Source organism: Buceros rhinoceros, unplaced genomic scaffold (genome assembly GCF_000710305.1).
Source record: "Buceros rhinoceros silvestris isolate BGI_N320 unplaced genomic scaffold, ASM71030v1 scaffold34866, whole genome shotgun sequence".
NCBI lineage: Eukaryota > Metazoa > Chordata > Aves > Bucerotiformes > Bucerotidae > Buceros > Buceros rhinoceros.
In genome coordinates, this window is record NW_010416355.1 from 6,112 (window position 1) to 30,580 (window position 24,469).

The window sequence follows — 24,469 nt, forward strand, 5'->3', positions numbered from 1 at the left end:
CCAAGTAGCACATGGTTTAGAAGGACCTGAGATAAGATATCCAGGGACAAGCAAAAGAAGTTAGGAAAGAAAACTAGAAATTTGATCGTTGAAAGCAAAGAGTATGTGAGAACTGTAGTTGGGAATTGGCAGAGGGGGTTGGGAATTGAGCTGAGGGGGTAAGGAAGGTTACAAGCTGCTAATGAGTATGAAAAGAGTCTAGTGCTTTTCTGTTAGAGAATTAACCAGCCTTGTAATGGTAGTCCAGGCAAGCCAGGAATATACACTGAGAATTTAGCAATTACTGTTTTCTGAAACAATGACTGGAGAGTGCTGAAGGGTTGTAATTTATTCTAAATGAAGTTTATATCCTAGAAGATCCTAGAGAGAGCTGGATCTGTTTAGCCTGGAGAAGACAACACTGAGAGGTGTTCTTATTAAAGCTTATAAATATCTAAACAGTGGGTGTTAAGAGGATGGGGCCAGACTCTTTTCAGGACAAGGGGCAACAGGCACAAACTAGAACACAGGAAGTTCCATTTGAACTCAAGGAATAATTTCTTTACTTTGAGGGAGGCAGAGCACTGAACAGACTGCCCAGAGTTTGTGGAGTCTCCTTCTCTGGAGGTATTCAGAACTGGCCTGGACACGATCCTGTGCAACCTGCTCTAGGTGAACCTGCTTTGGCAGCAGAGTTGGACTAGATGATCTCCTGAGGTCCTTTCCAACCCCTGCCAGTCTGTGATTCTGTGAACAATAACCAAAAAAATCCTTGTTGTATCTTTCTAACGGATTTTTTGCTTTTTGAATGCACAATGTATATTCAGTTTAACTATTTCAATGTTACCCTCAAATTTATGTGAGGATTTTTAGCCTCTATCGATTGTTTTGTTGAATTGTATGGAATTGTGAGAAGATGATGGGTGTATGGAATGATTCTTCAACATTTTTCTTTCTCAGAGTTGTTTCTCTTTAGCTACGTACTATTTGTCTCATTATTTGTAATGCACTTGTAAGTATAAACTCTTTTGTTGGCAAGCCTAATATCATAAATAATCACAAACACAATTTTGCAAGTTAATAAATAAATACTTTTGTTTCTTTTACAGATGAGATCATTTTGTGCTCTTTTGTTGGAAGAGGTGATCAAAGGAAATGGATAACTATTCAGACTTCAATGCAAAGAACCTCTCATCTTCAGCTAATATGTCTATTTCTTTGCCTGGACAAGTTGGACTCAATACCACGGGCGGTACTCCTTCTATGTCAATAAGCAGGCTTTTCCCAGCCCTGTTAGAATGCTTTGGAATAATTCTCTGTGGCTACATAGCTGGAAGAGCCAACATTATCACATCAACTCAGGCCAAAGGACTGGGAAATTTTGTGTCTCGTTTTGCGCTCCCAGCTCTACTGTTTAAAAACATGGTGGTACTTAAATTTTCTAATGTGAATTGGTCCTTCCTGTACAGTATTTTAGTTGCTAAAGCTGCTGTATTTTTCTTAGTCTGCGTTTTAACATTGTTGGTAGCCAGTCCTGAGAATCGATTTAGCAAAGCAGGTTTGTTCCCTATTTTTGCTACACAAAGCAATGACTTTGCACTGGGATATCCAATAGGTAAGTATGCTTTCTTTTACAAAATAGCTTTTCAGTGTTCTCAACATGTTTGCTTTTGGTTTCCCAGAATTTTAAATGGACTTTTGAACTGAAGTTATTAGCTATTAAAACCATTTCTCAAATCGCATTTCTTGACCTCAGGCCATGTACATTTTAATAAGGGAAGAACTGGTCAGCTGGTAAGAATAAGACAGAATCTGAAACAATCCAACCACCATTGTCTGTATAACCTTGTCATGTTAATCAGATTTAAAAAAAAAAAGATTTAAAATATAATTTAAAAATTTGTATAAATTACCATGCACTTACTGCAGGCAATTTTTCTTACAAAGTTTCCCTCAAGACCAAAATCTCTTGCTTTGCAAAGTATGAACCTGTACCTGTGGCCTCTTAAATAGTTGTAGAGAGGCTTTTTTCCTGAGTTGGCATTACCTCTTGGTGTAGTTTAAGGAAAACATTTATCCATTTGTGGAGCGTGTCAAACTTTAAATCTGTTCAGAAGAAACTTCTAATAGTTGTGCTATTTGACATAATTTATGTAGCAAATAATGTTTTATCCCTTAATCTTTACTTTCTTGTGGCCAGTAGACATGTTTTAGGATATAATCTTGGAAGAAGTCAGGCTTTAAAAACTGCTGCGTGATTTTTTTTTTGAAGATTGCTGCGTGATTTGTGGTAACTTGCATGTAACTTGCATTAGAATTTTATGTAGCTGTGTCTAACTAACCGCCAGTCCAGCAGAGCTAAAAGACCAGACAAACAAAACACAAAGAGGCATTTGGAGTATACTTTGTATAGCTGTATACTCTTGTTCTTGTAAGCCTATATTCTGAATTCCAAGCAACGTCAGTTATTAAACTTAATTTTATCCCAAATCTGCGAGACTTTTATTTGCATCCTGTTCGATAAGATTTTTTTTTTTCTTTTTCCTTTTATGGGTTTTCATAATGGTAAACTAATATGCTTTTAGCCATGCGTACTGTGATACTTAGGAAGTGATTTGGAGTGGCAGGCTTTGCCCCTCTGCTACTGTCTGAATTGCAGTGCTTTTTACCTGTCTCGGGACGCTCTTTTGTGCCAATGTAGCTTTCAGTGCTGCCTCTTCCCAGCCTGACCTGTATGGCAGATGTGAAAATGCACACTGCAGGTATTGGGATCTTAAAATACACCTGGAGTGGAAGGCATTTGGAGAGGATGCCTCACTACATTTTATTTGTTTCCTGCTCCCAGAAGAGAATGAACTCTGTGCCTCTCAAGTTCTCTTGAGATCACTTGTCATCTAGACAAGTACAAAAAAAGAAAGGAAGTTTGTTCTAGCAAAGCAAAAAGCAAGATATTTGATTACCAAATTGAAAATATCGTTACAAAAGAGAAGCTTGAGCAGGCAATTCCAGATTATACATAACAAGTAGTTTGTATTTTAGATTACTTGAGGAGTTGGCAGTTTCTTTTTCCATGTTCCTGGACAGGATGCTCAGGACTCTCCAATCTTTCTTATGCTCTTCAAATTTGCTGGATATTTATAAAACATAGACAAATGCAATTGCAAACTGTATATTTCTTAGATTAAAATACTTTGTTTCCCTCAATTGCATCTCCTGAGGTTTACTTCTCTTGAGAGAAATCAGAAGTCTATCACAAACAGGGCTGTGATGATTACATCTTTGTTTCTTGCTACGGGATTAAAATGGCAATTATGGTTTCTCTTTTTTTCTGTTTTGAGGTTTTCTGAACATATTCCCATTGTATCCTTCTAGTTAAAACATTCTTTCTGCTTTGAACGGCCTTCTTGTCAGATTACATTTTTCTTCAAGTATTTAATGATTTATAAAATATGATTCATATTTTTTTCTATGTATCATCTGGTCAAATTCACAACATTTAATTCATTAAGAGCTTTACTGGAATACTTAATGCAACAATAACACTTGTAGATGCCTAAGGGTTTTTTATTTATTAAAGCTTTTTGTTTCCTTTCCAGTCCTTTCCCTCCTTACATCCACAAACTTTTGCTAGTGTTTGGTTCATGCTGTCACCTGTGCAAACTTTTTGACATTAGTAGCTTCTCTGAAGTGTTTGCAGGACTGGGCAACAAAGAATGCCTTGTTTATTCCTTTTAAATGTGGAGCTAAGTAGTGTTTTGAGCAAAACCTGATCTTTTCATGGAAATAATATTTTTAAAGGCTGCTACCACTGAAATTTGTAAAGGAAAAAAGTAAGTATTGACAAATCTGTGTATTACAATAACAGTATTTAAAAAGGCAGTTTGAACTCTTAAATAATGTCCTGAGCTTTCATCCCATGTAATTTCTTTAGTAATCGCTATTCTATTTTTTGCTGTTTAACAAAGACTTGCACCTAGGTAAATTAAAATGCAGGTTACATTTTCAAAAATCACCACTTCATTTTTTCTCAAATCACTATTAAGGCAGTTCTATGTTACAAAGCGATGTGGGGGTGAAAAACAACTGGTACAGAGGTTTGCTAGGACACACATGCCCTGCACCCTGCGATATAGATAGGAGTTACTATGATGGAAAGCATGGTCTCTTTGGTTTTTATTATTGGGTGAGATTATACTCTTACAGAACAGCTTCATCTGCTCTCTGGTGCTGTGTTGTTAAAGCACAGGTGTAGCAGAAGCGTTGTGAGGATGGTGGCTCTGTTAGCATGACTTAATAGTGTTAATTGTTTTGACCATAAACAGTGTGTGATTTATATGTAATTTTGAGCAGCTGAGATGGGGAGAATTGATTTTTTTAAAGAGTATTAAAATATCATTGATTTCAATTTTTTTGTTGATCAGCAATCAGGCACCTTGATTTAAATAAAAAAAAAATTCATCAGAGGCAGAAGTTGTGGATTATTTTCACTGTTCTCTAAGAAGGATTTCTTATTTTCTTTCACCCACTGACCCAGTAATCTATATTAGTTCCGCTTCTTGCTGCCCAGGAAAATGCACGTGGCTTCATGAAACAGTTAAAGTACTTCTAAACCTTAATATATTGTATTAAGTATACGGTTTTACTTTGCCAAAAAATAATGATTTATTATGTTTTTCACTCAGGCATCATTTATGTGTGACTTGTGTTGAGTTGCAGTTGATTGAAATGGTCATTCTGTATAAAGCAGCATAAAAACGTTGCTCTAAGGTTGGAAGGTTTAGAAAAAATTTTACTTACATAAAAACTGACCAGCATGTTTACACTGGTTTTACTTATCATAATACATTTAGTGTTTAAAACTGGCTTGTTAAATGTAGCATCTGCCATAAAACTACAAACTTGGTAGTTCTGTTCAGCAGTTTATTCAGGATTTTAGGACAGGTAACTCTTGTCTACGTACTTTAATCGTGGCTTGTAAGAGGAAAAGCACCTTGAGTGCCTTTTCTTGTATATTGCAAATCAACTAATTGAGAATGTCAGTTTATTCAATCTAAAGAGGAGACTCTATATAGTAATATATACAATATAACACTGTCATCATTCATTCATGGCTGGGCTTTGCAGGTGAAGATTTGGGAAGGGCTTTACCCACACTTACTGCAAGCGCGCTGGTGGCTCAAACCTGTGCTGATTTAGCACTTAGATCCTGTCAGTCCAGATGCTTAAATAATACAAAAGTAAAAATCTTCTGGATTTTGAAAAAACACAATCACAAGAGAGAACTTTTTCAGAAAAAGAACAAGTTTAGTATACAGGGAAATGGAAATACCTGCAACAGTTGGCTGCTTAGTGATCTTAAACTTTATTTAGTATTTTGAGGGCTAAGGTATCCCATAGGAAGGTCTAGTTGGTGTATTTATGCAGTAGTGCTGCCTTGTTTTTTTTAATATTCTTCATAGCATGAGGAGAATTGCACCTGCATATTAAGGTATTTCTCCCTGGGGAGGAACTCTCCAGGGAGAGGACTCTCTAACTAGAGAGGAAAGACTAAAATGGCAATCGCTTTGTGTATTTCTGAAAATTATTGAAAATAATGTTATAAGGCAGGTAACAGAAAACATCCTGCTCTAAAAACATACGGTTTTTAAAATTCATACTGGAATAGCATCTTATATCTTTCCAGAGTTTTTCATGATTTTTGAAGTGCTGTTAGAACAAGCTTGAAATAAGCAATTCTACCTCAAGTCAGATGTATGTAGTAGTAATGAAAACAAATGCTCATGATTTAAAGCTCCTTGAGGGACCAGAACTACAGTGATAACTTTTGTCCTGAGTAGTCCCAGAGAATGAACTAATAATTAATGTCATAATATGGGGTGGTTTTTTTTTCATTTGGTCGTTCTGCTGTGTTGTATTGAATCAGTGTAGAAGGATCACCCCTGACTCACGCACTGGTTAAATTCCAGAGATGTGGGACTGCTCTAAGATGAGAAGCAACTCGTATCCTGAGAAGATGCATTTAATTCTCCACAACTCTCATGGTTCTGGGAAGGAAAAGCAATTCAGAAAAATCCGAAATTTTTTTGAGCATTTGGGATGACTCAGAAGGCACATGGGATTGTTATATTGATTTCTTTCTTTGTTCTGTACATGTTGAATATTCACAGAACTATTAAATAGTTTTGGGTAGTTAATCTTTGGTCTTTAATGTGTTTGTTAGACAACTGTGGCCTAATAGTGATTGAGCGTACTTTTCTTCCTACAGCATCTTAAATTGATTGTAAATGCAGTTACTTCTGAAGGGTAATGAAATAATTTTTCTCTAGTTTTCAGAGGGCAAAATTTAATTTCAATATTAATGTATTTTTGCACTGAAATGTTATCACTCATCACTTTTTATTTCCTCTCTTCCAGTTGAAGCTTTATATCAAACCACTTACCCAGAATATCTCCAGTACATTTACCTAGTGGCTCCAATATCCCTTATGATGCTAAACCCTTTGGGGTTTATCTTCTGTGAAATCCAGAAGTGGAGGGATAATCGCACTGTGTCGCAGAGCAAAATCAAAATAGTGGGCCTAGCGCTCCTTCGAGTTTTGCAGAACCCAATTGTATTCATGGTCTTCATAGGAATTGCCTCAAACTTTATTCTTGGCCAGAAAATTCCTGAATACCTTGAAAACTTCCTTGATGGACTGGGCAGTTCATTTTCTGGCTCCGCGCTTTTTTACCTTGGACTAACTATGGTGGGACAAACAAAAAAACTGACAAAGAGTATGTTTGTTGCACTGATCCTTCTCATCACAGCTAAACTGTAAGTCTGATTTATGTACTTTTATAATTTTGTTCTCTAGATCTAGTTTTAAGCTCCGAATATACTGGTCAGCTGGCTTTTCTCTCAAAATCATTATAGTGATAGTATGTTTCAGTATTTGGGGTGAGTGCTTCCTGAGGTCTTTGACAGTGTGCACCTGTTAACTTTGAAGGACATTTAGCAGACCGCAAACGTGTTGTCAGAGGAAAAAAAAAATCGGGCTGCTCTGGTCCACAGGCTGTCTGTCATTAATTGGGTGTTTGGGGAATCACTAGCTTAAAATAAAATATACTGGTTACATAGTTAGACAAGAGTGAGTTTAAGTATTATTCAATTAGTATTTGTATTTTCTTTGGTTTGTACAATACATCTCTAAATTGGTTGGCTTTCCTTGCTTTGACTATAAATCTTTGAAACTGCTGTATTGGAAGAGATTAAAAATGGTCTCCTTGCACTCTTAAGCTGTCAGACTTGAAAGTGTGAATAAATGACAATTTGTATTTAGAACTTACGCCATCAGTATCCTCCCTTGAATATATCTCAGTTGCTGGTGAACTAAATACTTTACTTGCCACAGAACTACGGTTAATAGAACAATTGTTTGGTTTTTAAGTTTATACCATAAAATTTGAAGGTACATATGAGTATCTGCACAACTAACTAGCAAACTTAAAGGCCTAGTTTGTAAACCAGCTCGGTGACGTACTTTGTAAGAGAAAAATGGTTTTTAATGTTACCACTTTGTTTTACTGGTAAGTTTATGTAATTAGCCTGTGTAAGTCTTATGTAGTGAGTCTATGTGAGATCTGGGGTATTGCTGAAAGTGAACAAAATAGCATTGATGCAGGGGTTTTTTTACTGGGCAAAACTTTCAGAGTGGGATAATTAAGCTTGAGCCCTTGCTATATTTCAGACAGCTTGCAGAAAGGTGGTCTAATTTTCAAAGCTGCTGACTGGCAATATAGCTACTATTACTTTAACAGTTGAAAAATGGGGTGTGTGTGTGTTATTTTTTACCTTTCTAAATCTGAGGTTTATACAAAGAATGTGTCTGCACAATCAGAGAATGTGCTTATATCCCAGAGTTTGTTGTCATTTTTACCTTTTTTTTGTATATGGGGTTTTTGTTTTAGCTTGTAACATTAAATTTTTTAAGCAATTAGTAAATGTCATGGTAACAAGAAAGGCAACCATTCAAAGTGATAGCAGTATTTTTCTTTTCATAAATAGTATTCAAACAAACCTGAAATTTCCTTTTGGTTCATTTTCCAAGTAAAGAAGAGTCTATTGCTATAGCTTAAGTAATATTACTTTTTTCCTTTCTCTTTTCAGACTTATGATGCCATTTCTCTGTAGAGAAATGGTGGAACTCTTGGACAAGAGTGACAGCATAGTCAACCACACCAGTTTATCAAACTATGCATTTCTTTATGGAGTTTTTCCAGCAGCACCTGGTGTCGCAATATTTGCAAGTCAATTTAATATGGAAGTAGGAATTGTATGTAGCTAGCTTTTCCCAAACATGTACTAACTTTGAACTTAACTTTGAAATGAATAAATAAGTAGGCTCGACGAATTTGCTTTTCTGTAGTATAGATTCCTTAGGTTTACTTTTACTCCTTAGATCTCATAAATAAATTACATTTGAGAATATTAATCAAAGCACAAATGTCTCAAATGCCTTGATAGTACACATTCATAAATAAACCTCATACTTTTCTTATTTGTGACTCTAGTAGGAAGAAATAGGATAACTTTAGTTATAAAGAATTTGTATCTATGTTGTGGGTTTGGTTTTCAGAGCATTTTTGTTGTTGTTGTTTTGCTTTTGTTTTTTGTTTTTTTTCAAAGACCTTATCTTTGAACCACAGTTTTGGTAGGAAGTAAACAGAAATTATGTTGCTGACTTTAGTTAGAACAGTGTTATCTTAATGCTGAAAATTTATGGGACAACTCAGGCTTTAACTGATCCTGTTTTGTTGACCTTCAGTTAAACCTTACGATAGAAATGCATTGTACTTTTTTACTTTTACAGTAGAGGGTATAAATTATCTTTTCAACTTGAAATAGAAATTTTATAAGTGTTTCCTTTTCTTCCACTAAAACATTCCTGTTGACTTCTGTTGTTTTTAACGTTACCTATTTTGAGTTTGTTTACTTGGGGTTTTTTAACGAAAAGGAAGGAAAAAAAAGTAAACCTTAAAGTTTACCTAAAGGCACTAAAAGTAAACCTTACAAGATAGAATTTTGTGTCAAACAAACTCAGGAAATCTCTTTAAAACAGAGATCTGTAGTGTGATTAACAATTTGCACTTCCATCACTGCAAATTCTAGAAAGCTAAAAGACAATGAGAAGCTGAAATAGGACTCAATGAAGTGTAAATATATATGGCTTATTCTCATGAATTGGTGCATTTTAGGATTTGCATAACTGTATGTTTTCTTATTTATTTGCAGTGTGAATATTTGCATCCAAAAGTAAATGGTGACATTGTAAATCCACCTCTAGACTGTAGTCATTAGTAAGAATTTGTGGTAGGGAACTCTCTATTCCTAATATTTCAGAAGCTTATTAAAATTTTTGGTCTAAGCATATGTGTAAAATGGATAGTTTCTGGCTCAAATTCTAAATAATTTGTTATGCAAACAACTGAGTGATCTGTTAAAGGTCTATGTATGTTTAACGCAAAGGTACAATTTTGCCAGGAGTTGTATTCCCGAAAGAAGATTATTTAGCTTGAGATCTGATTAACTCTGTCTTGATTCTGTTTGACTCTCTTCACAGATTACCTCAGGCATGGTGATAAGCACTTTTGTGTCTGCACCTATTATGTATGTTTCTGCATGGCTGTTGACCATTCCATCTATGGACCCCAAACCACTGGCATCTGCGCTCCAAAATGTTAGCTTTGACATAAGCATTGTCAGCCTCATTTCTCTGGTAGGTATTGATGAAGTGAAATACAAAAGCACACTGTCATGTCAGGGTAGCGTTAGTACATAAGCAGCAGATCGAGTCATGGTAAGACTCGCATTTCCTCGTTATATCCTATTGCAGAAGGATGAGGAAGGAGTTAAAAATCTACTTGATATAGCAGTAGGTCAGCTGGCAAACTGTGCTGCAGAGAAAGATGGGTAAGTGAATTAGAGCACTAGTGCAGGGCTTAAGAGTTTGTCCTTTTTGTTGCTTGGATTATTTTTTAAAATAACAGTGTATACCACAGGGAATAATTACATTAAGCCATGTCAGGTGCTTGGATATCACAGTAATGGATGCTATGTACAAACCTCAGCTCCATAAATGTCAGTGAATATTTATTTAATGATGTATTACTGAAAATGTTTAACTTAAAGTTTTTAAATTAGCTTTATCAAATTCTTTTCCTAGAAATTTTGTTATTAAAGAGGGGGTTGATAATCTAGAACCCCAGTAGGACTAGTGTTCTGTCTTTATGGCACTACAGATAGTGTGATTATTTTGTTTGCTTTTTTAAAATAAAAATATCCCTGTTGGAGGGAGTTGAAATTTTTTTAAGTTTCTGTCTCACTGAAGTCCCCTTGTCTTGAAACTGTGCTTCAAGGGAAGCCACAAGTGAATGCCATCTCTTGCTGTCAGATAATTTTGCGAGATTCAGGAGTGGTGGTGGTGGGAATTTTAAATTCTAAATTGGCAGGCTTCTGCTGGTCATTTATGTCCTGAGAAACCACCAGGCTTCTGCGCAACAGAGGCAAGTTCTTGTTGTTTCCTACATATATTTCACCATCATGAGAACACAAAGATACATTGGTTTTTCTGGCCATAGTTGCTGAGGCATAGGGACTGGCAGCAGATGGTGTGGAGCTGACTACAGTAGCCATGTTGCTAAGGAACTTTTAAAGAAAATTTGTTGTATATTTAATTTCACCATAGTCTGCCAGAGTACTTATCTTGTTCTTCTGGGTTTTATTTTACTCTTAAATTCAGCTTTTTGCTGTACATTACAGATCTGGTCTCTTATTGTTGTTGTTCTGAGTAAGAAATACAAACAGCTTCCTCATATGATTACAACGAATCTACTTGTTGCTCAGGTCAGTAGTAAAAAGAATGCTGTTCTGTGAATTTTGGCTTTTTTAAAGTCTTACTGTCTATGGAGGGCTGGGAAATCTAATGCGTGACTTGTCTAAACAATTTCTGTGCCATGGAAAAAAATGACAGTTGATGCTGGTACAGTGGATCTCAGCCAGAACTATAAGCAATCAGAATGGAGAGTGGCTTCTGCAATGTATTTTTGGTTATTGCCGGTTGAATGCGCTTCTCCATCAATTTATACCAATCTGAAGTCAGCAATGCCAGGATCAGCAGCAGCGTGTGTTTGACTCTATGGTGACCTGATTCAAGAAGCTAACTAGAAAACTAATCCTCATGCTGGTTTAGCTCCCTGAAGTGGCTTGCTGATGCAAGGAAGAGGTGTGGGAATGCATGGCTGGTGGCTAGGGAAGGGCAAAGCCAAATAGCTCTGAATTAATTTTAATTGTCATTTAAACTGAGAGCAAACTAGAGAGTTATGTATTCCTTCTTCCCTTGAAGTCACCTGCAAAACTGCTATTAAATTCAGTGGGAGCAGCCTGTGTTTGTAGTATATCTGTATGGTAGTGCTTTCTGAAGTGTTCTGTAGTTTGAAAAAAAAAAAAGAAACACAATACAACAACATATATATAAAGTAAACTCTCTGAGGTCTGATCATGGAGACACATTTTAAAAAAGTCATGTATGAGAGTTACAGTTGCTTTTCGTCTATAAGAGTGGAGTTAGCTTGCCTCAAAAAAAAAACCGAACTATTGTATTACTGTTTCCATAATATTTCAGCCTATCTCTTCAGATTCCTTCAATACTAAAACTGTCATATAAGCAGTATCACTGGGTGAAAACTTGTATAATTCTTTGCTGAACAAACATTTGTGGACCTCAGCTTCGTGTCCAAATCATTTCAGATAAATGGCTTGTACTTAACAAAAACTTTACATTTTACTCATTATAAGATATATAAAGATTATATATTTTTTCTGACTTGCCTTACTCCCAATTTATCTGAGGTATATAACTGCTGTCAAAAAAAACCTCCTGAAAATAGGATGCTATAGCCAGTGACATAACTATAATACTGAAGTTACTGCTGCACCGCTTTACTGCTGTAAGAACTATCCAATTCATAAAACCACACTTCAGTGAATCCGGGTCTGGAGTTTCGAAGCTCACTAGAACTATATTACACTGTGTTCAGTTTTTCCTGTCATCCTGCTTTCCCAATTTAACTGATGGCATCTTACCTCTCTTTCCAGTTTATTGCTTGCATTGGAATGGTGGCATGGAATTTCATTGTTAAAGAGAAAGACATCACCATGCAGATCCTAGTATTTATATTCCTCTACAGCTCACTTTATAGCACCTACTTGTGGACAGGTATGATTTTTCCAGGCAGAACCTAGGTACTGGAAAAAAAAAAAATTAATGTACTGAAGTAATTTTATTATATTCTTTGGAGTAATTGTTCCTTTCTCTTGTCTGTAGTTCTACAGATATGCATATTTGTCAGCTGCAGCGCTAGCAGCACAGGGCTCAGTCTCAGGCACTGCTTCTGCAATTGGAAGCCTATACCTAGGGTGGGTCTGGTTTGCCTTTGCTAGATACAGCAGCCTTGCTGTCTTGTAACAAACAATAAGAACCCGCTCTCCAGGTAGAAACAATTATGAATAGGGTGAATGTGGTGGGATGCCCTTCAGCTAGTCAAATTCTTCTTGGCAATTTTTAATTAATGCAGAGTTTAAGATTTTAATTACTCGGCATTAAGTAGATTTTTTAAATTTGTGCCTCAAAAATGTAGGAAATACAGGATGAAAGGAAATGCCAAAATAGCTTTAACATTTCTTTCTCCTGGCATTTGTAATTTCTAAAAGCAATGTGTGTGTTCTGCAGATGTAGGTGATTAATGAAGGGATTGCTTGAAACAGGCAGGATTGAAAGATGAATCAGGGAGCTTGGAGAACCTTACATGTGTGATTAAAAAAGAGACTGGGTATTCAGGAGCATTTTTGTACTGTTGTTGAGTCCAGAAATCTAGGGTCTTAATTCCTGTGGTGTTTTTTGTGGAATAAGTAGTAATTGTGATTAGGTGAAATAGGTAGCTCATGATTAGTGTAGCCTAACATAAATACTGGCTTTGCTTCAGCGTGGGGAATGTTGCTGAGCTTCTGAGTTGTGAATAGACTAGGCGGTTCCAGAAGATAATCCCATATATAGTTATATATGTAAAAATATGTACAACTCTTTTGTTGAATTTATTGTTGACTCTGTAAAGAACTAGTCACTTTTAAAGAAATGTTATAACAGAATACAACATTGTTTGTTGCTTAATTAAGATTGTCAGTCTAGCACAGCTGCTGTTGATACCTTAAATTAGTTACTTGTGCCTTAAATGTTCTTATGATATCTTTCATATGCTCGTGAACCTTTCTAAGCATTTAAAAGTGGATATTTAATATAAAATGTCCTGGAATTTCTTCAGTGTTTCATTTTAGTATGATTTTTTTTAAGATAATGAGTGTTTCTATTTTACTTTCTCAGAATATAATTAGAAAAACAATTTTGGGCTATTTGAAGGTCTGAGAAGAATATCTTAGTTATTGAGCAGGTCGTATCATAAAGTTTCTAGTTCCCTTTTTAATAATAAATAAAGCATTTATTTTGTGGTTTTGCTTTTGTTTTCTTTTTGGTAGGTTTTCTATCTTTCTCTTTGTTTCTGTTGAGGAAGAGAGAAACAGTAAAGATTCCCATTGGGTTTATCATCGTAGCTGGATGGGGGTAAGTTAATTCGGATGTTTCCCTGTAGAATTAGTGGGAGTATGCTAAATATGTTACTTTGTTCTTATTTTACTTTTTCAGACTCCCAACACTTCTGGTGGGAATCTTACTAATTGTTGGTGAATGTAACAACACTAGCATTGACTCTGCCTTTTTCTACGGAAAATATCAGGTAGGAACATATTCTGTCCTCATCACGTCCGACCTCTGCCATGTCCAATACATTACTGAGAAGTTGTGTTCTCTGCTTCTTAAGTACGCTTTCAGTGGAAGTACAGGGTACCGTAATAACAGTAACATTGTAGAATGCTTATGGAGCGATACAAAAATGCATTTCTGTAATGACCCATTTGAACAAGTACCTTCACGCTTAGGCAACTAAGACTAAAAGGGAGTAGGCTTTCCAAAGAAAAGGCTTAGGAGTGGTAATTAATTGCAGAGCTCTTTTCCTGGTGACTAATTTGTAGTCTCACTTGATAATTATCTAAAATTGTTGCTATCCAATAGCTAATTAATGGCTTTTGGTCGGTAATAGATAGGTTCTACATTACCTGTGTAGCAACAACTGCTTGCACTGTGGGAGGCTCCTCTGCACAATCATGGGTTCAAAGCCCCTGAGCCTGAACTACTGTTTTTACCGATGAATAGTTCTTATCAGAAGATGTAAAGTGCACTAGCATAGATATTTGTCATGTTTTCCCTCTGTCTGTCTATGGATAGAGAACCTATGAGTCTCTCAGGATTATTTTTGTGGTGCTTTCATAAGTATTATATAATCTCCGAGTGTACTCTGAGTATCAGTGGCAGATGACTACAAGGAAAGGTTAATTAATAGGATGCTTCCCATGGGAAAAAGCATGGAAATTAGAGCTGTGCCAGAGGGTGACAAAAACATTCCTCTTTGGAATTAAAGGGTACCTAAACAGAACTTAAACTGGAGCACTAATGATCCGAAGAGGAAAGATGAGGAAAATGATGAGAAGATTTTTTTGATTGCCTGGGAAATAGTCACCACTTGAAAAACAAAATCCAAAAACCAAAACAACCCTTTAGTTACTCAAGCAAGGAAAATTAGTCAGTCTCATGTACTGGTTGCTCTTTCAGTGCCCCAAGATGCAAGAGCAGTAAATATAGAAAACCCCGTTTTATTCAGATGCATTTGTTAGTATATTTAGGAAAATACAGAAGTTAGAAAGAAAGTTATATGCAACTATTTTATTTTGTATTCAAGTGTATTTTCTTTGCTCTCTTAACAGATAATTACCACAGCAGTGATTCTGTTCATCAGTATATTGTTGTCAGGTATCTCACTTATGTGCATGAACAGAAATAGGCAAGAGTCAAGCTATGAGGTATTGAATCCATATTCACCGCGTAGCCAAGTGGAGGAGGTTGGAGTCCAAGAGAGTGAGGGGAATCTAGTTTCAGCCACTGTGCCTCAGCCTTCTTCGGGATCTTCTGCACAGCCTTCTCCAGAATCTTCTGGACAGCCATCTGCAGAAAGAGGTAGAGAAAGCAGATTTGTAAAAGAATAAATGGCTCAGGATACAACAAAATTATGTTCCCCATTTAATTCTGTTATTTATACCTTCAAGGTGTTTATTCTAGGACAGAAGAAAATCTAGGTATAACTGCCCAAGGATTTAGGTTTATGTTTCTAAGGAAAGTTTGATCATTAACACTGTAAGGGGGGGAAAAGCGGACAGGAAGAAAAAGCATGTGTATGGTTTTTATATGAGCAGTGGTATCTTGATAAGAATATGATAAATGCAGTTCGTTAGGCTTCTTAGCTTGTTTACACACTAAACTATCTCTCTGAGAATGAATTATTCGCCAGCAGCATTGCTACTCAATGTGTTTCTAATCCTCCTTGTCTGTATGTAGCTTTTTTGATAACTTCCTATATGTTTTCGCTCTAGCTAATGTACTTGTGTTGCTTCCTTAGTGTTAGTGCTATCTTAAATAGACTATATATTAGTAGTGTAACCCATTTACCCTCTCAGTAAATTGGAAAAATTAAGTCTCCTTTCTCCTTTTGCATTATTTTTGAGTGTAATAGTTAAAGCTGTGTAGAATATATTGTTATACTTAGAAAATAAATTATGGTAGTGAATGAAACTAACTATCCTGTTACTGTATGTGCTTAATAGGTTGCTGCTCTTGTCAAACAACAAATGGTGACTTATCCTGTGCTAGAGAGAGCAAAGCAGCGTCAAGTGCTTTCGAAAGCAAGGTTCCTCCAATTGAGACAGGTAAAACAGTAGTGTCTCCTCATTTTAATACTACAAACTCTTCCACAACATGGAAGAAACTGTTTGGGCTGTATAACATATTTCATGTTCAATTCAAGAATTAGGCAATATGTTAGTTGTTTGTTCTCTTTAGTCTGATAGTTATGAGTAATCTTTCAGTGATCAAGGTGGAAAGTGGTTTTGGGTGGTTGTTTTTGGTTTTGGTTTTTTGGTTTTTTACCACTAAGCTACTTTAAAAAGACCTTCTGAGCATTCAGACTTTATCTCTCAATCATTGCCATGTTTGGATGCTGGGAAGTTGAATGAATACCCCTACTTTGCCTCAAGTTTTCAACTTTAACACACTTTTTTATGTTTTTGTATTCACATCTTGTGTCTCCTAACAAGGCCTTTGAAGCCTTTGTGGTAATCGTGCACAGGTGTTGTATGAAAAACCTGAATGAAATCTAGAGGAGCAAGAGCTTACTGCAGGTCAGATCAAACGTCTGTGCTGCTGTACTATTGATGTGTAGGGGAGAGAGCCTTAGGAATCACTGAAACAGGGAAAAAAAATGGATCAAAGTGACTGTTCAGCACCTTATGGAAAACTGCATGCTCAGCCCATTCACACCATATGTTGTTTTCAACAATCCAAGCTAGCTGCAGTGCAGCCTTTCTCTTTTTCCTATTTTCTTTTTTCGGGGTTTTTTTTTTGTGGGTTGTTTGTTTTGGTTTTTTTTTCTTGTTATTACTGTCTCTAACAAAGAAGTTCATGTCCTTATGCTTTGTTTGGATGCAACATAACTTTCAACAAATCTAAATATTTCACATGGAAACATACTTAGTTACGTCTCCTCTCATGAAAGGCTAGCTTTCCACTTGCTGCTAACTATTTTATCTATTAAGTAATTCAGACAAGTGTCATAAGAATGTCTCCCAATGAGAAAGGAAGGCCAGTTTAATTTTCTTACCCTAAAAGATAAGGTAGAAAATATCTTATGATAGAGTGGAAATTTTTTCGACTTACTGAGAGAACAGTTCAAAACCTATAAATCAGTAAAAGCAAATCGTAATGCATACACTTGTATAACTTTGGCTGCAACAATTACTAATCCTCCTACAATCCCATTGAACTGCTATGACAGGTACCTGGTACAAAATCTTAGGTATGTCCTTGCCAGGAAGTTTTTCACTGCCATCTAGAGGAAGATACTTGTAATTTCTTAGAACTCTGTAGCTGGAAGACAAGCAGTCGTTCTCTGTGGGTTTGGCTCTTTTGATTGCTAGAATTATGGCAGTGTTTTGATATACCATGTTAAAAATACAGTCACAGAACAGAAATAAATATGGTTGATTGTCTGATCTAGAGCTCAGCAACACGGATATACAGTGTAAAAACCTCAGAGCTGATGGTATGTTTGAACTATTTATTCCAGAAATTCATTCTAAGTTTAAAAACTGTTCTGAGAAATGGCTATTTTTTCATTATTTCTAGTAGCATTTTCTGAATGTAAACCACAAGATAAGTTTGCATTAAACCTTAGAAAGACGAGTTCTGTTGCAAAAGATTTCTTCATTCTAGGAGCACATGTAAACTACTGTTTCACTTGAGAATAGATGTCTGAACAGGTTATTGTCAAAGCTTATATTAAATTGTGTGTGAGACTTCAGTACAGATACCTACAAAGTTACATTAACAAGTTTGCTCATGGAGTTCATAAGTTAGAAGCCTAATGAAAAATCCTGGGGTTTTTTTCAGCCGATCAGTGTGTGAATCGTTGCAGTGCTCAAACCTGTGCGTTGGCTCAGGAAGAACAGCTTCTACAGACCGGAGACAAACAGCTGGCCAGACACGTGCTGCTGTGCTTACTGCTTATTGTTGGCCTGTTTGCTGTAAATATTTTTTCTCTCCACATTGTTTAAGTCATTGAGGTAGAATGATTTTTAGGAAAGCTATGTAGACAGTCCAGTAAAAATCTGCCAATTACTTATGTAACAATTCTTTAAATAAATTAGAGGCATTATTTTGGTCTCTTACTGGAAGAGAGATAACATAAATTTAAAGACAAGTTAAAATTTATGATCTTGGTGAGCAAGCCACACTGGAGAACCCTAAAGGGAAAAAAAAAAAGAATTCTATCATTGGGTAATTAATTAATCACTACTACCCCTCTTCCCATTTTTCTCAAGAGGTAGTCTTCTTTCCTAGACAATAATCAATTAAAAATATAAAGTGAATTCTACTTCTGAAAGAGACTGTACAAAAATTGTTCCATCTGATCACGCTTATATTTGGAACTTGGATTTCTCTGAAGTAGTTTAGTAATGAAGAATAATATAAGACTTTATTTGACATGGAAAAATATAATTTTGTTGCTTTTTATTGGTGGTTTGGAGGCAACCTAGCTAATTTGGTGTTGCCAAGCATCATTACTGACCAGATCCCAGCTGTGAAGGTGGCTGCTCCTGTGTGAAATATCAGAATGTAATGCATTAGGGATATAATTTGAATTGTTAACCGTGACAAAGATAAGAAGTAACTCTGTCTGTTTTAATGTGATGCTCAAAGTTGAGCTTCTTGTGGATGACAATTAGGGTAGAAGTTATTTTATTTGAAATGGAAAATACTATTGCACAAATATGTAGTACCACAAGGTAGGACAGTGTGGCCCAGCTGTGTAGCGTAATAACTACTACTATTGCTTTTGAGGCTCTGTTAATTACAAAATGGAAAATTTCTCTCTTTCAGATTTCCTGTATCAAATATTTCATGCTAATTTTTTTTTTACATCTTCTGTATTTAAGAGGTGTCTCAAATGTTAACCTCCGGTTTAGTTGTATATGAATGATTAAGTAACTGATCTCTTTTCATAGAATCTATGTAAAGAATTAGCCTTTTCCTCCAAAGTTAACTGCTTTGGGTGGTTTTTTCCTTCTGTCAGGCATCTAAAATAGCTGAAGTGGTATGTACTTCAGCTTAACACAATCTTAACTATGCAGAAAATATGTGGAAAGCACTAGTCTCAGTTAAACCAGGCCTAAAGACAAATACTGCAAATCTGTCTGGGCTAATATTGTCTCTGTTGAATGCCTAACTATGCTTAAGGCAAGTTTCTTATGTAAACATGTAAAGGAACAGGACCTTTATACTGGTTTGGAAACAAAGTTCTTCCCCCTCCAGCTATTAAGCCTAACTAAAATTATGTTTTAAGGTGTTTATTCCCTCTTATTTGTCTTTATCTGAATCATTTGTTAAATAAAGCTGTGAAAATTGTGCAAGAATCTATTAGCATGTAAAGAGTAAGAAAGTGCTTTTGATTTTTAAACAGTCAGGTTAGGTTTGTGGGTTTTGTTGTTTTGATTTTTTTTCTTAACAGAATCTTTCCAGTTGTTTGTGGTGGCTGTTCAACCAAGAGCCTGGAAGGCTATATGTGGAATTGCAGTTCTTCTGTGCTGTGTTCAATTTTGGTCAGGTAGGTATTGATGTTTGTTCTGAAAATGACTTTGTTAGTGGGTATTGCAGCAGATGCTATTAGAATAGTGTAAGTCAAAGTCTTCACACAATGCTGAAGTCACCAGCTCCCTATGTTGTTTTGCCTTTTTTTTTTCCAACCTTTTTCCTTTGCTTTGTTAGCTTTCTTATCATAATGCAGATCTTCTATGTGCATGAACGCTTTTTAAAGGTACAAATGACAACTGAATGCCAAATGTCTATGGAAATTGAGTAGGATTTCAGCATTATTTGTAGCAGAAAGCTTCACTGGTGTCGCTCCTGTGGAGTTAAACCAGTACAACTAAGTAGGTGCAAGATGGCTACACTTTCCACTACAAGGCTTCAAATTATTATCTCTTCAGTTTCAGTTACAGCACCATTAACAAATAGCTGACCGTCAGACGTACAATCATTCCAGCTGCACGTAGCCTATTTCAGTGCAAACTGACACAAGGTGGCTTTGTTACCTGTGAAGGCGAAAGCAAGTGTTACTACACATACTAGAGGAATGTTTTCCAGATCCACGGACTGGGGTGCCTACAAGATGCACTGCAGTGTCAAGTTTAGATACAAAAGCGGCACAGAGAAACAAATTAACTAGGAAGCATTCTAGCATTCAAGTTACAGTAACTCAGCTCTTTTCTTGACGTTAACAGATTTACATAACTGACAGATTTACATAACTGGCTATGTAAGGATAGACAGTTATCCCTAAGCGTCAGGTGGCATGTTACAGCATTAGGTGTAAGCTCATGTAAACTGTTTCTTGAAAAGTTTTTTTGGTGTACTATTATGTATTAATCTGTCTTTTTAAGGCCCAAATGAAAAATCAAAGCAGAAACGAAATGTATTTCGTTGGATGGATGTCTAGAGAAAGGGGATACTTTTCAAGTGTATTTTGGCAATGATTTTTTAACATTCTATTTCTATTCTTTAGAAACCAAAGGTTTTGCGTAACGTTGCTTTTTTCTATATTTTTTCCTCCAGGGCTTCATTTGCTTTGGTATATTTGGCTTAGATAAGCATTTAATCATTCTACCATTCAAGCGAAGGTAAATAGAATCTACACTTACACCTATAAACTTAATTATTAACAGTAATAATATTTGAAGAGTACTGATGCTATTTTACTCCATTTCCTATTGGTTCAATGTTCCAAATTTCTTACACAAGAACTAATTGCAGTTCACTTTGCATGAGTTTTTACTACTATACTAATGACACTCCCAAAGACAAAAATCCCACAGGCAACATCTTTGGCAAATGCTGGTGAAGCATGTGATTGGATCAGTGAGGTGATGGACTTTCAGAAATAATTTAAGCTGATAAATTAAAACTTAGATGTGAATGCTGAACCAGATTCTGTCATCACTGTTTTAAAGTTGTTGTTCATAACCTCATGCAAGTACTTCATGTTGAAGGACGTTTTCACTGTGAAGGTATAAGTTGCACAGAGCCATCTTGACCTTAGAGGTAGCTGGCTGTGGTGTGAATCCAGCAGCTAAAGCTGGCTCCTAACTACTCTCTGGCTTTCCTTCTGCCTGCGCCTAGAGTAAGACCTCTCCATGTACAAAGGCCATACAGTTATATTAGAAAGATTGTGATAAGCTTCCTATGAGCTCCATTCTATTATTTGCAGTTTCCTTAAAAATTACTCTGTTTAATTTACTGGTTTTCATTTATTTTGTTTTAAGACTTGAATTCTTCTGGGGAGGGAGAGAAGCAACAGGGCATAGAGATCCCTCTGTACCTGAGGAAATCAGGATGACCTGTCAACAGTTTGTTCGTTATCATAGAGATCACTGTGTCAAAAGTATTGTCAGAGGCAGAAGGTAAGGTTTCTCCCTGCATATATAACCTATTACAAAGATCATAGCTCACCTTTTGGAAATAAAGAAATGCAGTTTAATGTCTGTGGGTGATTCCTGTTGTGGCCTGTTTATTCAGACTTTAAGGTGAGGATTCAGAATTTAGCAGTAACACAGAAATGTTTCTAGTCTCACACTGAAACATTGAGGTGCAAGTTACCACATTATCCCATCTAGGTTTTATATAAATAATTAAGTTTTGTATCATTAAGGCGTTGCCCCAGTTTTTGCATTTATCTGAAGTTCTGGAGAGCAAATCTTTCTGAAGAAACGTATATGGTAACGCCTGTAGTAGAGTACATGTGTCTATGAGTTTTGTCAAATTTTAAACCCTTCATTTGTTTTGTTTTCAGATTAAGAAGGTGTCAGTTATTTATGTGGCTGAATGTTTGCTGATAAATAGTTCTTACAGGAGGCAAAACTGTTGCAGCTGATATCTGTGTGCTTAGAGGCCACTCAATAATGAGATAATAGTGATTTTAGGACCTTTACAGCTTTTGAGTTCATACAGTTTCTTTTGCTCATTCCTCTTGTGACGCCTAAACCTTAGTTTATAAGAAATCAAAGATTATGCATTCAGGTACGTGTAGGTGGATGAGAGGAGAACTGCAGGCAGACACAGCAGGAACAAGAGAAAGATTCTGCCTTTATTTAAATATTTACTATATGAAATGGAGACATGAGGAATTTTTCTAGCAGGTCACTTCTACTTTTCTTGTCATGTGACCTTTTAAGAAGGACCAGTTTGACGGGATGGGGTGGTCTTTTAATGGTCAGATAGTCCCAAACCACATTCCAGAACTGTTTTTGACAGCATCATGATTTCATTAAGTCTCCTCAGAAGGCAGCAATGCTCCATAAGAAATAAAGTCATAAATGTCTCTATTTAGAAAGAATTAACTATGGCAGTTCAAGAACTTGTTCTTTCATGCCAGAAAGAAAAGATGTTTCAGAAAATACTTGGTTTGAAATAGGACAGTGTTTTCTGTGCCTTTGCTGCTATTGATGTTTCTTTGGTTTTGGTTCATTTGGTTGGGGTTTATGATTTTTATTAATCATATATCCAGCTGAGAATACATCAAGATCTGACATTTATTGCTGTATAGTATTATGTCTGTGTGGAACTAGTTTCATGTTTTATTTCTCCTTGTGAGTTAAAAGAAAGCATTTATCTTCTCATTTTAAGTTTTCATCTAACTTGATCCTGTCCTCATTGATTAAAACATACTGTAACTGAGACCTTGTAATCATAATTTTTTAATTTATTTTAAATTTTGCTTCTCTGCTAATAGATGTTAACACTTGCTCTGTGTTACCACTGCTTTTAACTTACAAAAAAAAAAAAAGAGAAAGAAATTCAGTTTCTGCTGTCTTGTGTCGCTGTTAATCATCTTCAGAAACTCTGCGCTTGTGTCCCGTAGAGCAGACTTTAGATAACCAGAAACATACATTGCTGCAGGTAAATTTCTGAATGGTATTTTTTTTACTGCAACTAGGTAGATGTTAGTGACTTTGACTCATAAATACGTAAAAGAAAATTAGTTTAGTCTTGTTGTAAAGGTTTTGTTTATTCTTAGTACTGCCTGTGTAGTAAATTTTAAACCAGATATGCAAGTTAAATGTTTTTTGTTGACAATACATGTAAGCAGTTAGTGTCTGTTTAAAGCTGGAAAGAAATTATGAAATGGAATTAAAGTGCAGATTAAGTCCGTGTTGCTGCGGGTATGCTGCACTCCAATCAAATACTTTGTAGCAGAAATGGTCATGCTAATAAGTACGTGGGAAGTAAGTATCCCAGAAATGGAATGACATTGTGTGTGCTTTTAGGAAAATTGCTACTCGTGTTCACTGAAGTTTATTTACACAAGCCTAAAATAACTGTATGTTGGTTCTGCTTCTCATTGAAGTGGCAGTAGGAAAAGGTAGAGAACTTTGGCATGTCCCTAATATACAAAACTTGCAAATGCTCTTCTAACATGCTCTTAACTATCATGATGTCTTTCCTTGTTTCCTGCTATTTTTCCTTGCCTTTCCCCATCGTGCAGTGGTGATACCAGATTTACAGAACATGTGGGTGAATCATTCCTTTGACATACAGGTGTGGTGCAAAGATCTCCACTGGCATCTTCTTTGGCTGCGACCTGGTGAACTGGCTCATGCAAGTTGGCCTTGCCTCTGACCGTGGTGAAGCTGTGATGTATGGAGACAGACTGATGAAAGGAGGTGTCGTCCAGCATATTACGAACGAATTTGAGTTTCGGGATGAATATTTGTATTACCGCTTTATTCCTAAGAGATCAGTTGCAGTTGAGAGCCATTGACCTGAGCACGTAGGTACAGGGCAGATGGTTAGGGGTGAGCGTGACCACCTCCTCTGCCTTCACCACTGAAATTGCAAGTATTTATTTCTCAGGGCTCTCAGAGAAGTGTGTTACTCTCTCTTCTGAACTTAAGAGTATCTATTACTTGTGTCTATTCTGAAGGAAATGGTAGCAACTGATATTTAGTGAGCGTTCCAACCAGAAGGAAACAAGATTTAGAGCATTTTTCAATTTTTAACAAAACAAATGGTGAAATGATACGTGTCTCTGTTGTATTACAGAGGCATTTCAACAGCAGCTGTAGTGACTGGTGCCACAATGAGGGAAAAAAAAAAAACATGAATGAGAAGTATTTTTCATGTTGCTGTATGTTTTCCATATTTTAGTGTGATGAAATATTCATTCATGTTTACAGTCTGACAAGCTTCCCTCTGACTTGGTAGAAGTAGAATTTCTTCTGTCATACTCCAGTTTTTACTACTCTGCTCTGGTCTAACACCAGAAACTTTTTCTAGCTGTTTACACCTCAGATCAGGTGGTTTGTTTCTCCCTTAAAGATAAAATCCTCTATTTGTAAAAGTAGAATTGTTCTGAAGATGATTCCACTGTCAGAGGATTAGAGCTGAGGAAACAGAGTGGAATAAATAATGGTTTTGTACAAACTTACCAAATCTTAAAAACATATAAAATACCCATCACTCCCCCAAATTAGGATATTATATAATGGAATTTCATACAAACAATTGCTTCTGAAGTTTTGCCTCATGGTGGTAGTAACAGCTTTGTCAAGAGTAGATTTTTACTTTCTGAAATTAGGCTGTCCAGTTTAATTCAGAAGTGCCAGCCTCAAATAAAGATGTTATTGGAAGCATTGGATACCTGTGCAAGTCAAGACAAAATACTTTTATCAAATTAAAAAAAAAAA

At 36.1% G+C, this 24,469-nt stretch overlaps 1 protein-coding gene across 1 annotated transcript; it reads left to right on the plus strand.

Moving 5' to 3' along the window:
• The first annotated feature begins 1,134 nt into the window (after positions 1-1,134).
• Positions 1,135-23,544, plus strand: GPR155 (G protein-coupled receptor 155). The gene is made up of 15 exons (XM_010137779.1): positions 1,135-1,594; positions 6,394-6,793; positions 8,126-8,291; positions 9,579-9,734; positions 10,778-10,861; positions 12,113-12,233; positions 13,547-13,631; positions 13,713-13,803; positions 14,888-15,137; positions 15,782-15,883; positions 17,622-17,755; positions 19,240-19,335; positions 20,343-20,407; positions 21,050-21,187; positions 23,322-23,544. Exons 1-15 carry the CDS (start codon positions 1,135-1,137, stop codon positions 23,542-23,544), a joined length of 2,571 nt encoding a protein of 856 aa, XP_010136081.1.
• The last annotated feature ends 925 nt before the right edge of the window (positions 23,545-24,469 follow it).

Coding starts and splice junctions, on each gene's coding strand:
- GPR155 (XM_010137779.1), top strand. CDS start 1,135: ATGGATAACTATTCAGACTTCAATGCAAAGAACCTCTCATCTTCAGCT. Junction 13,632..13,712: donor ATCATCGTAGCTGGATGGGG/GTAAGTTAATTC, acceptor TTACTTTTTCAG/ACTCCCAACACTTCTGGTGG. Junction 15,884..17,621: donor GGTTCCTCCAATTGAGACAG/GTAAAACAGTAG, acceptor GGTTTTTTTCAG/CCGATCAGTGTGTGAATCGT.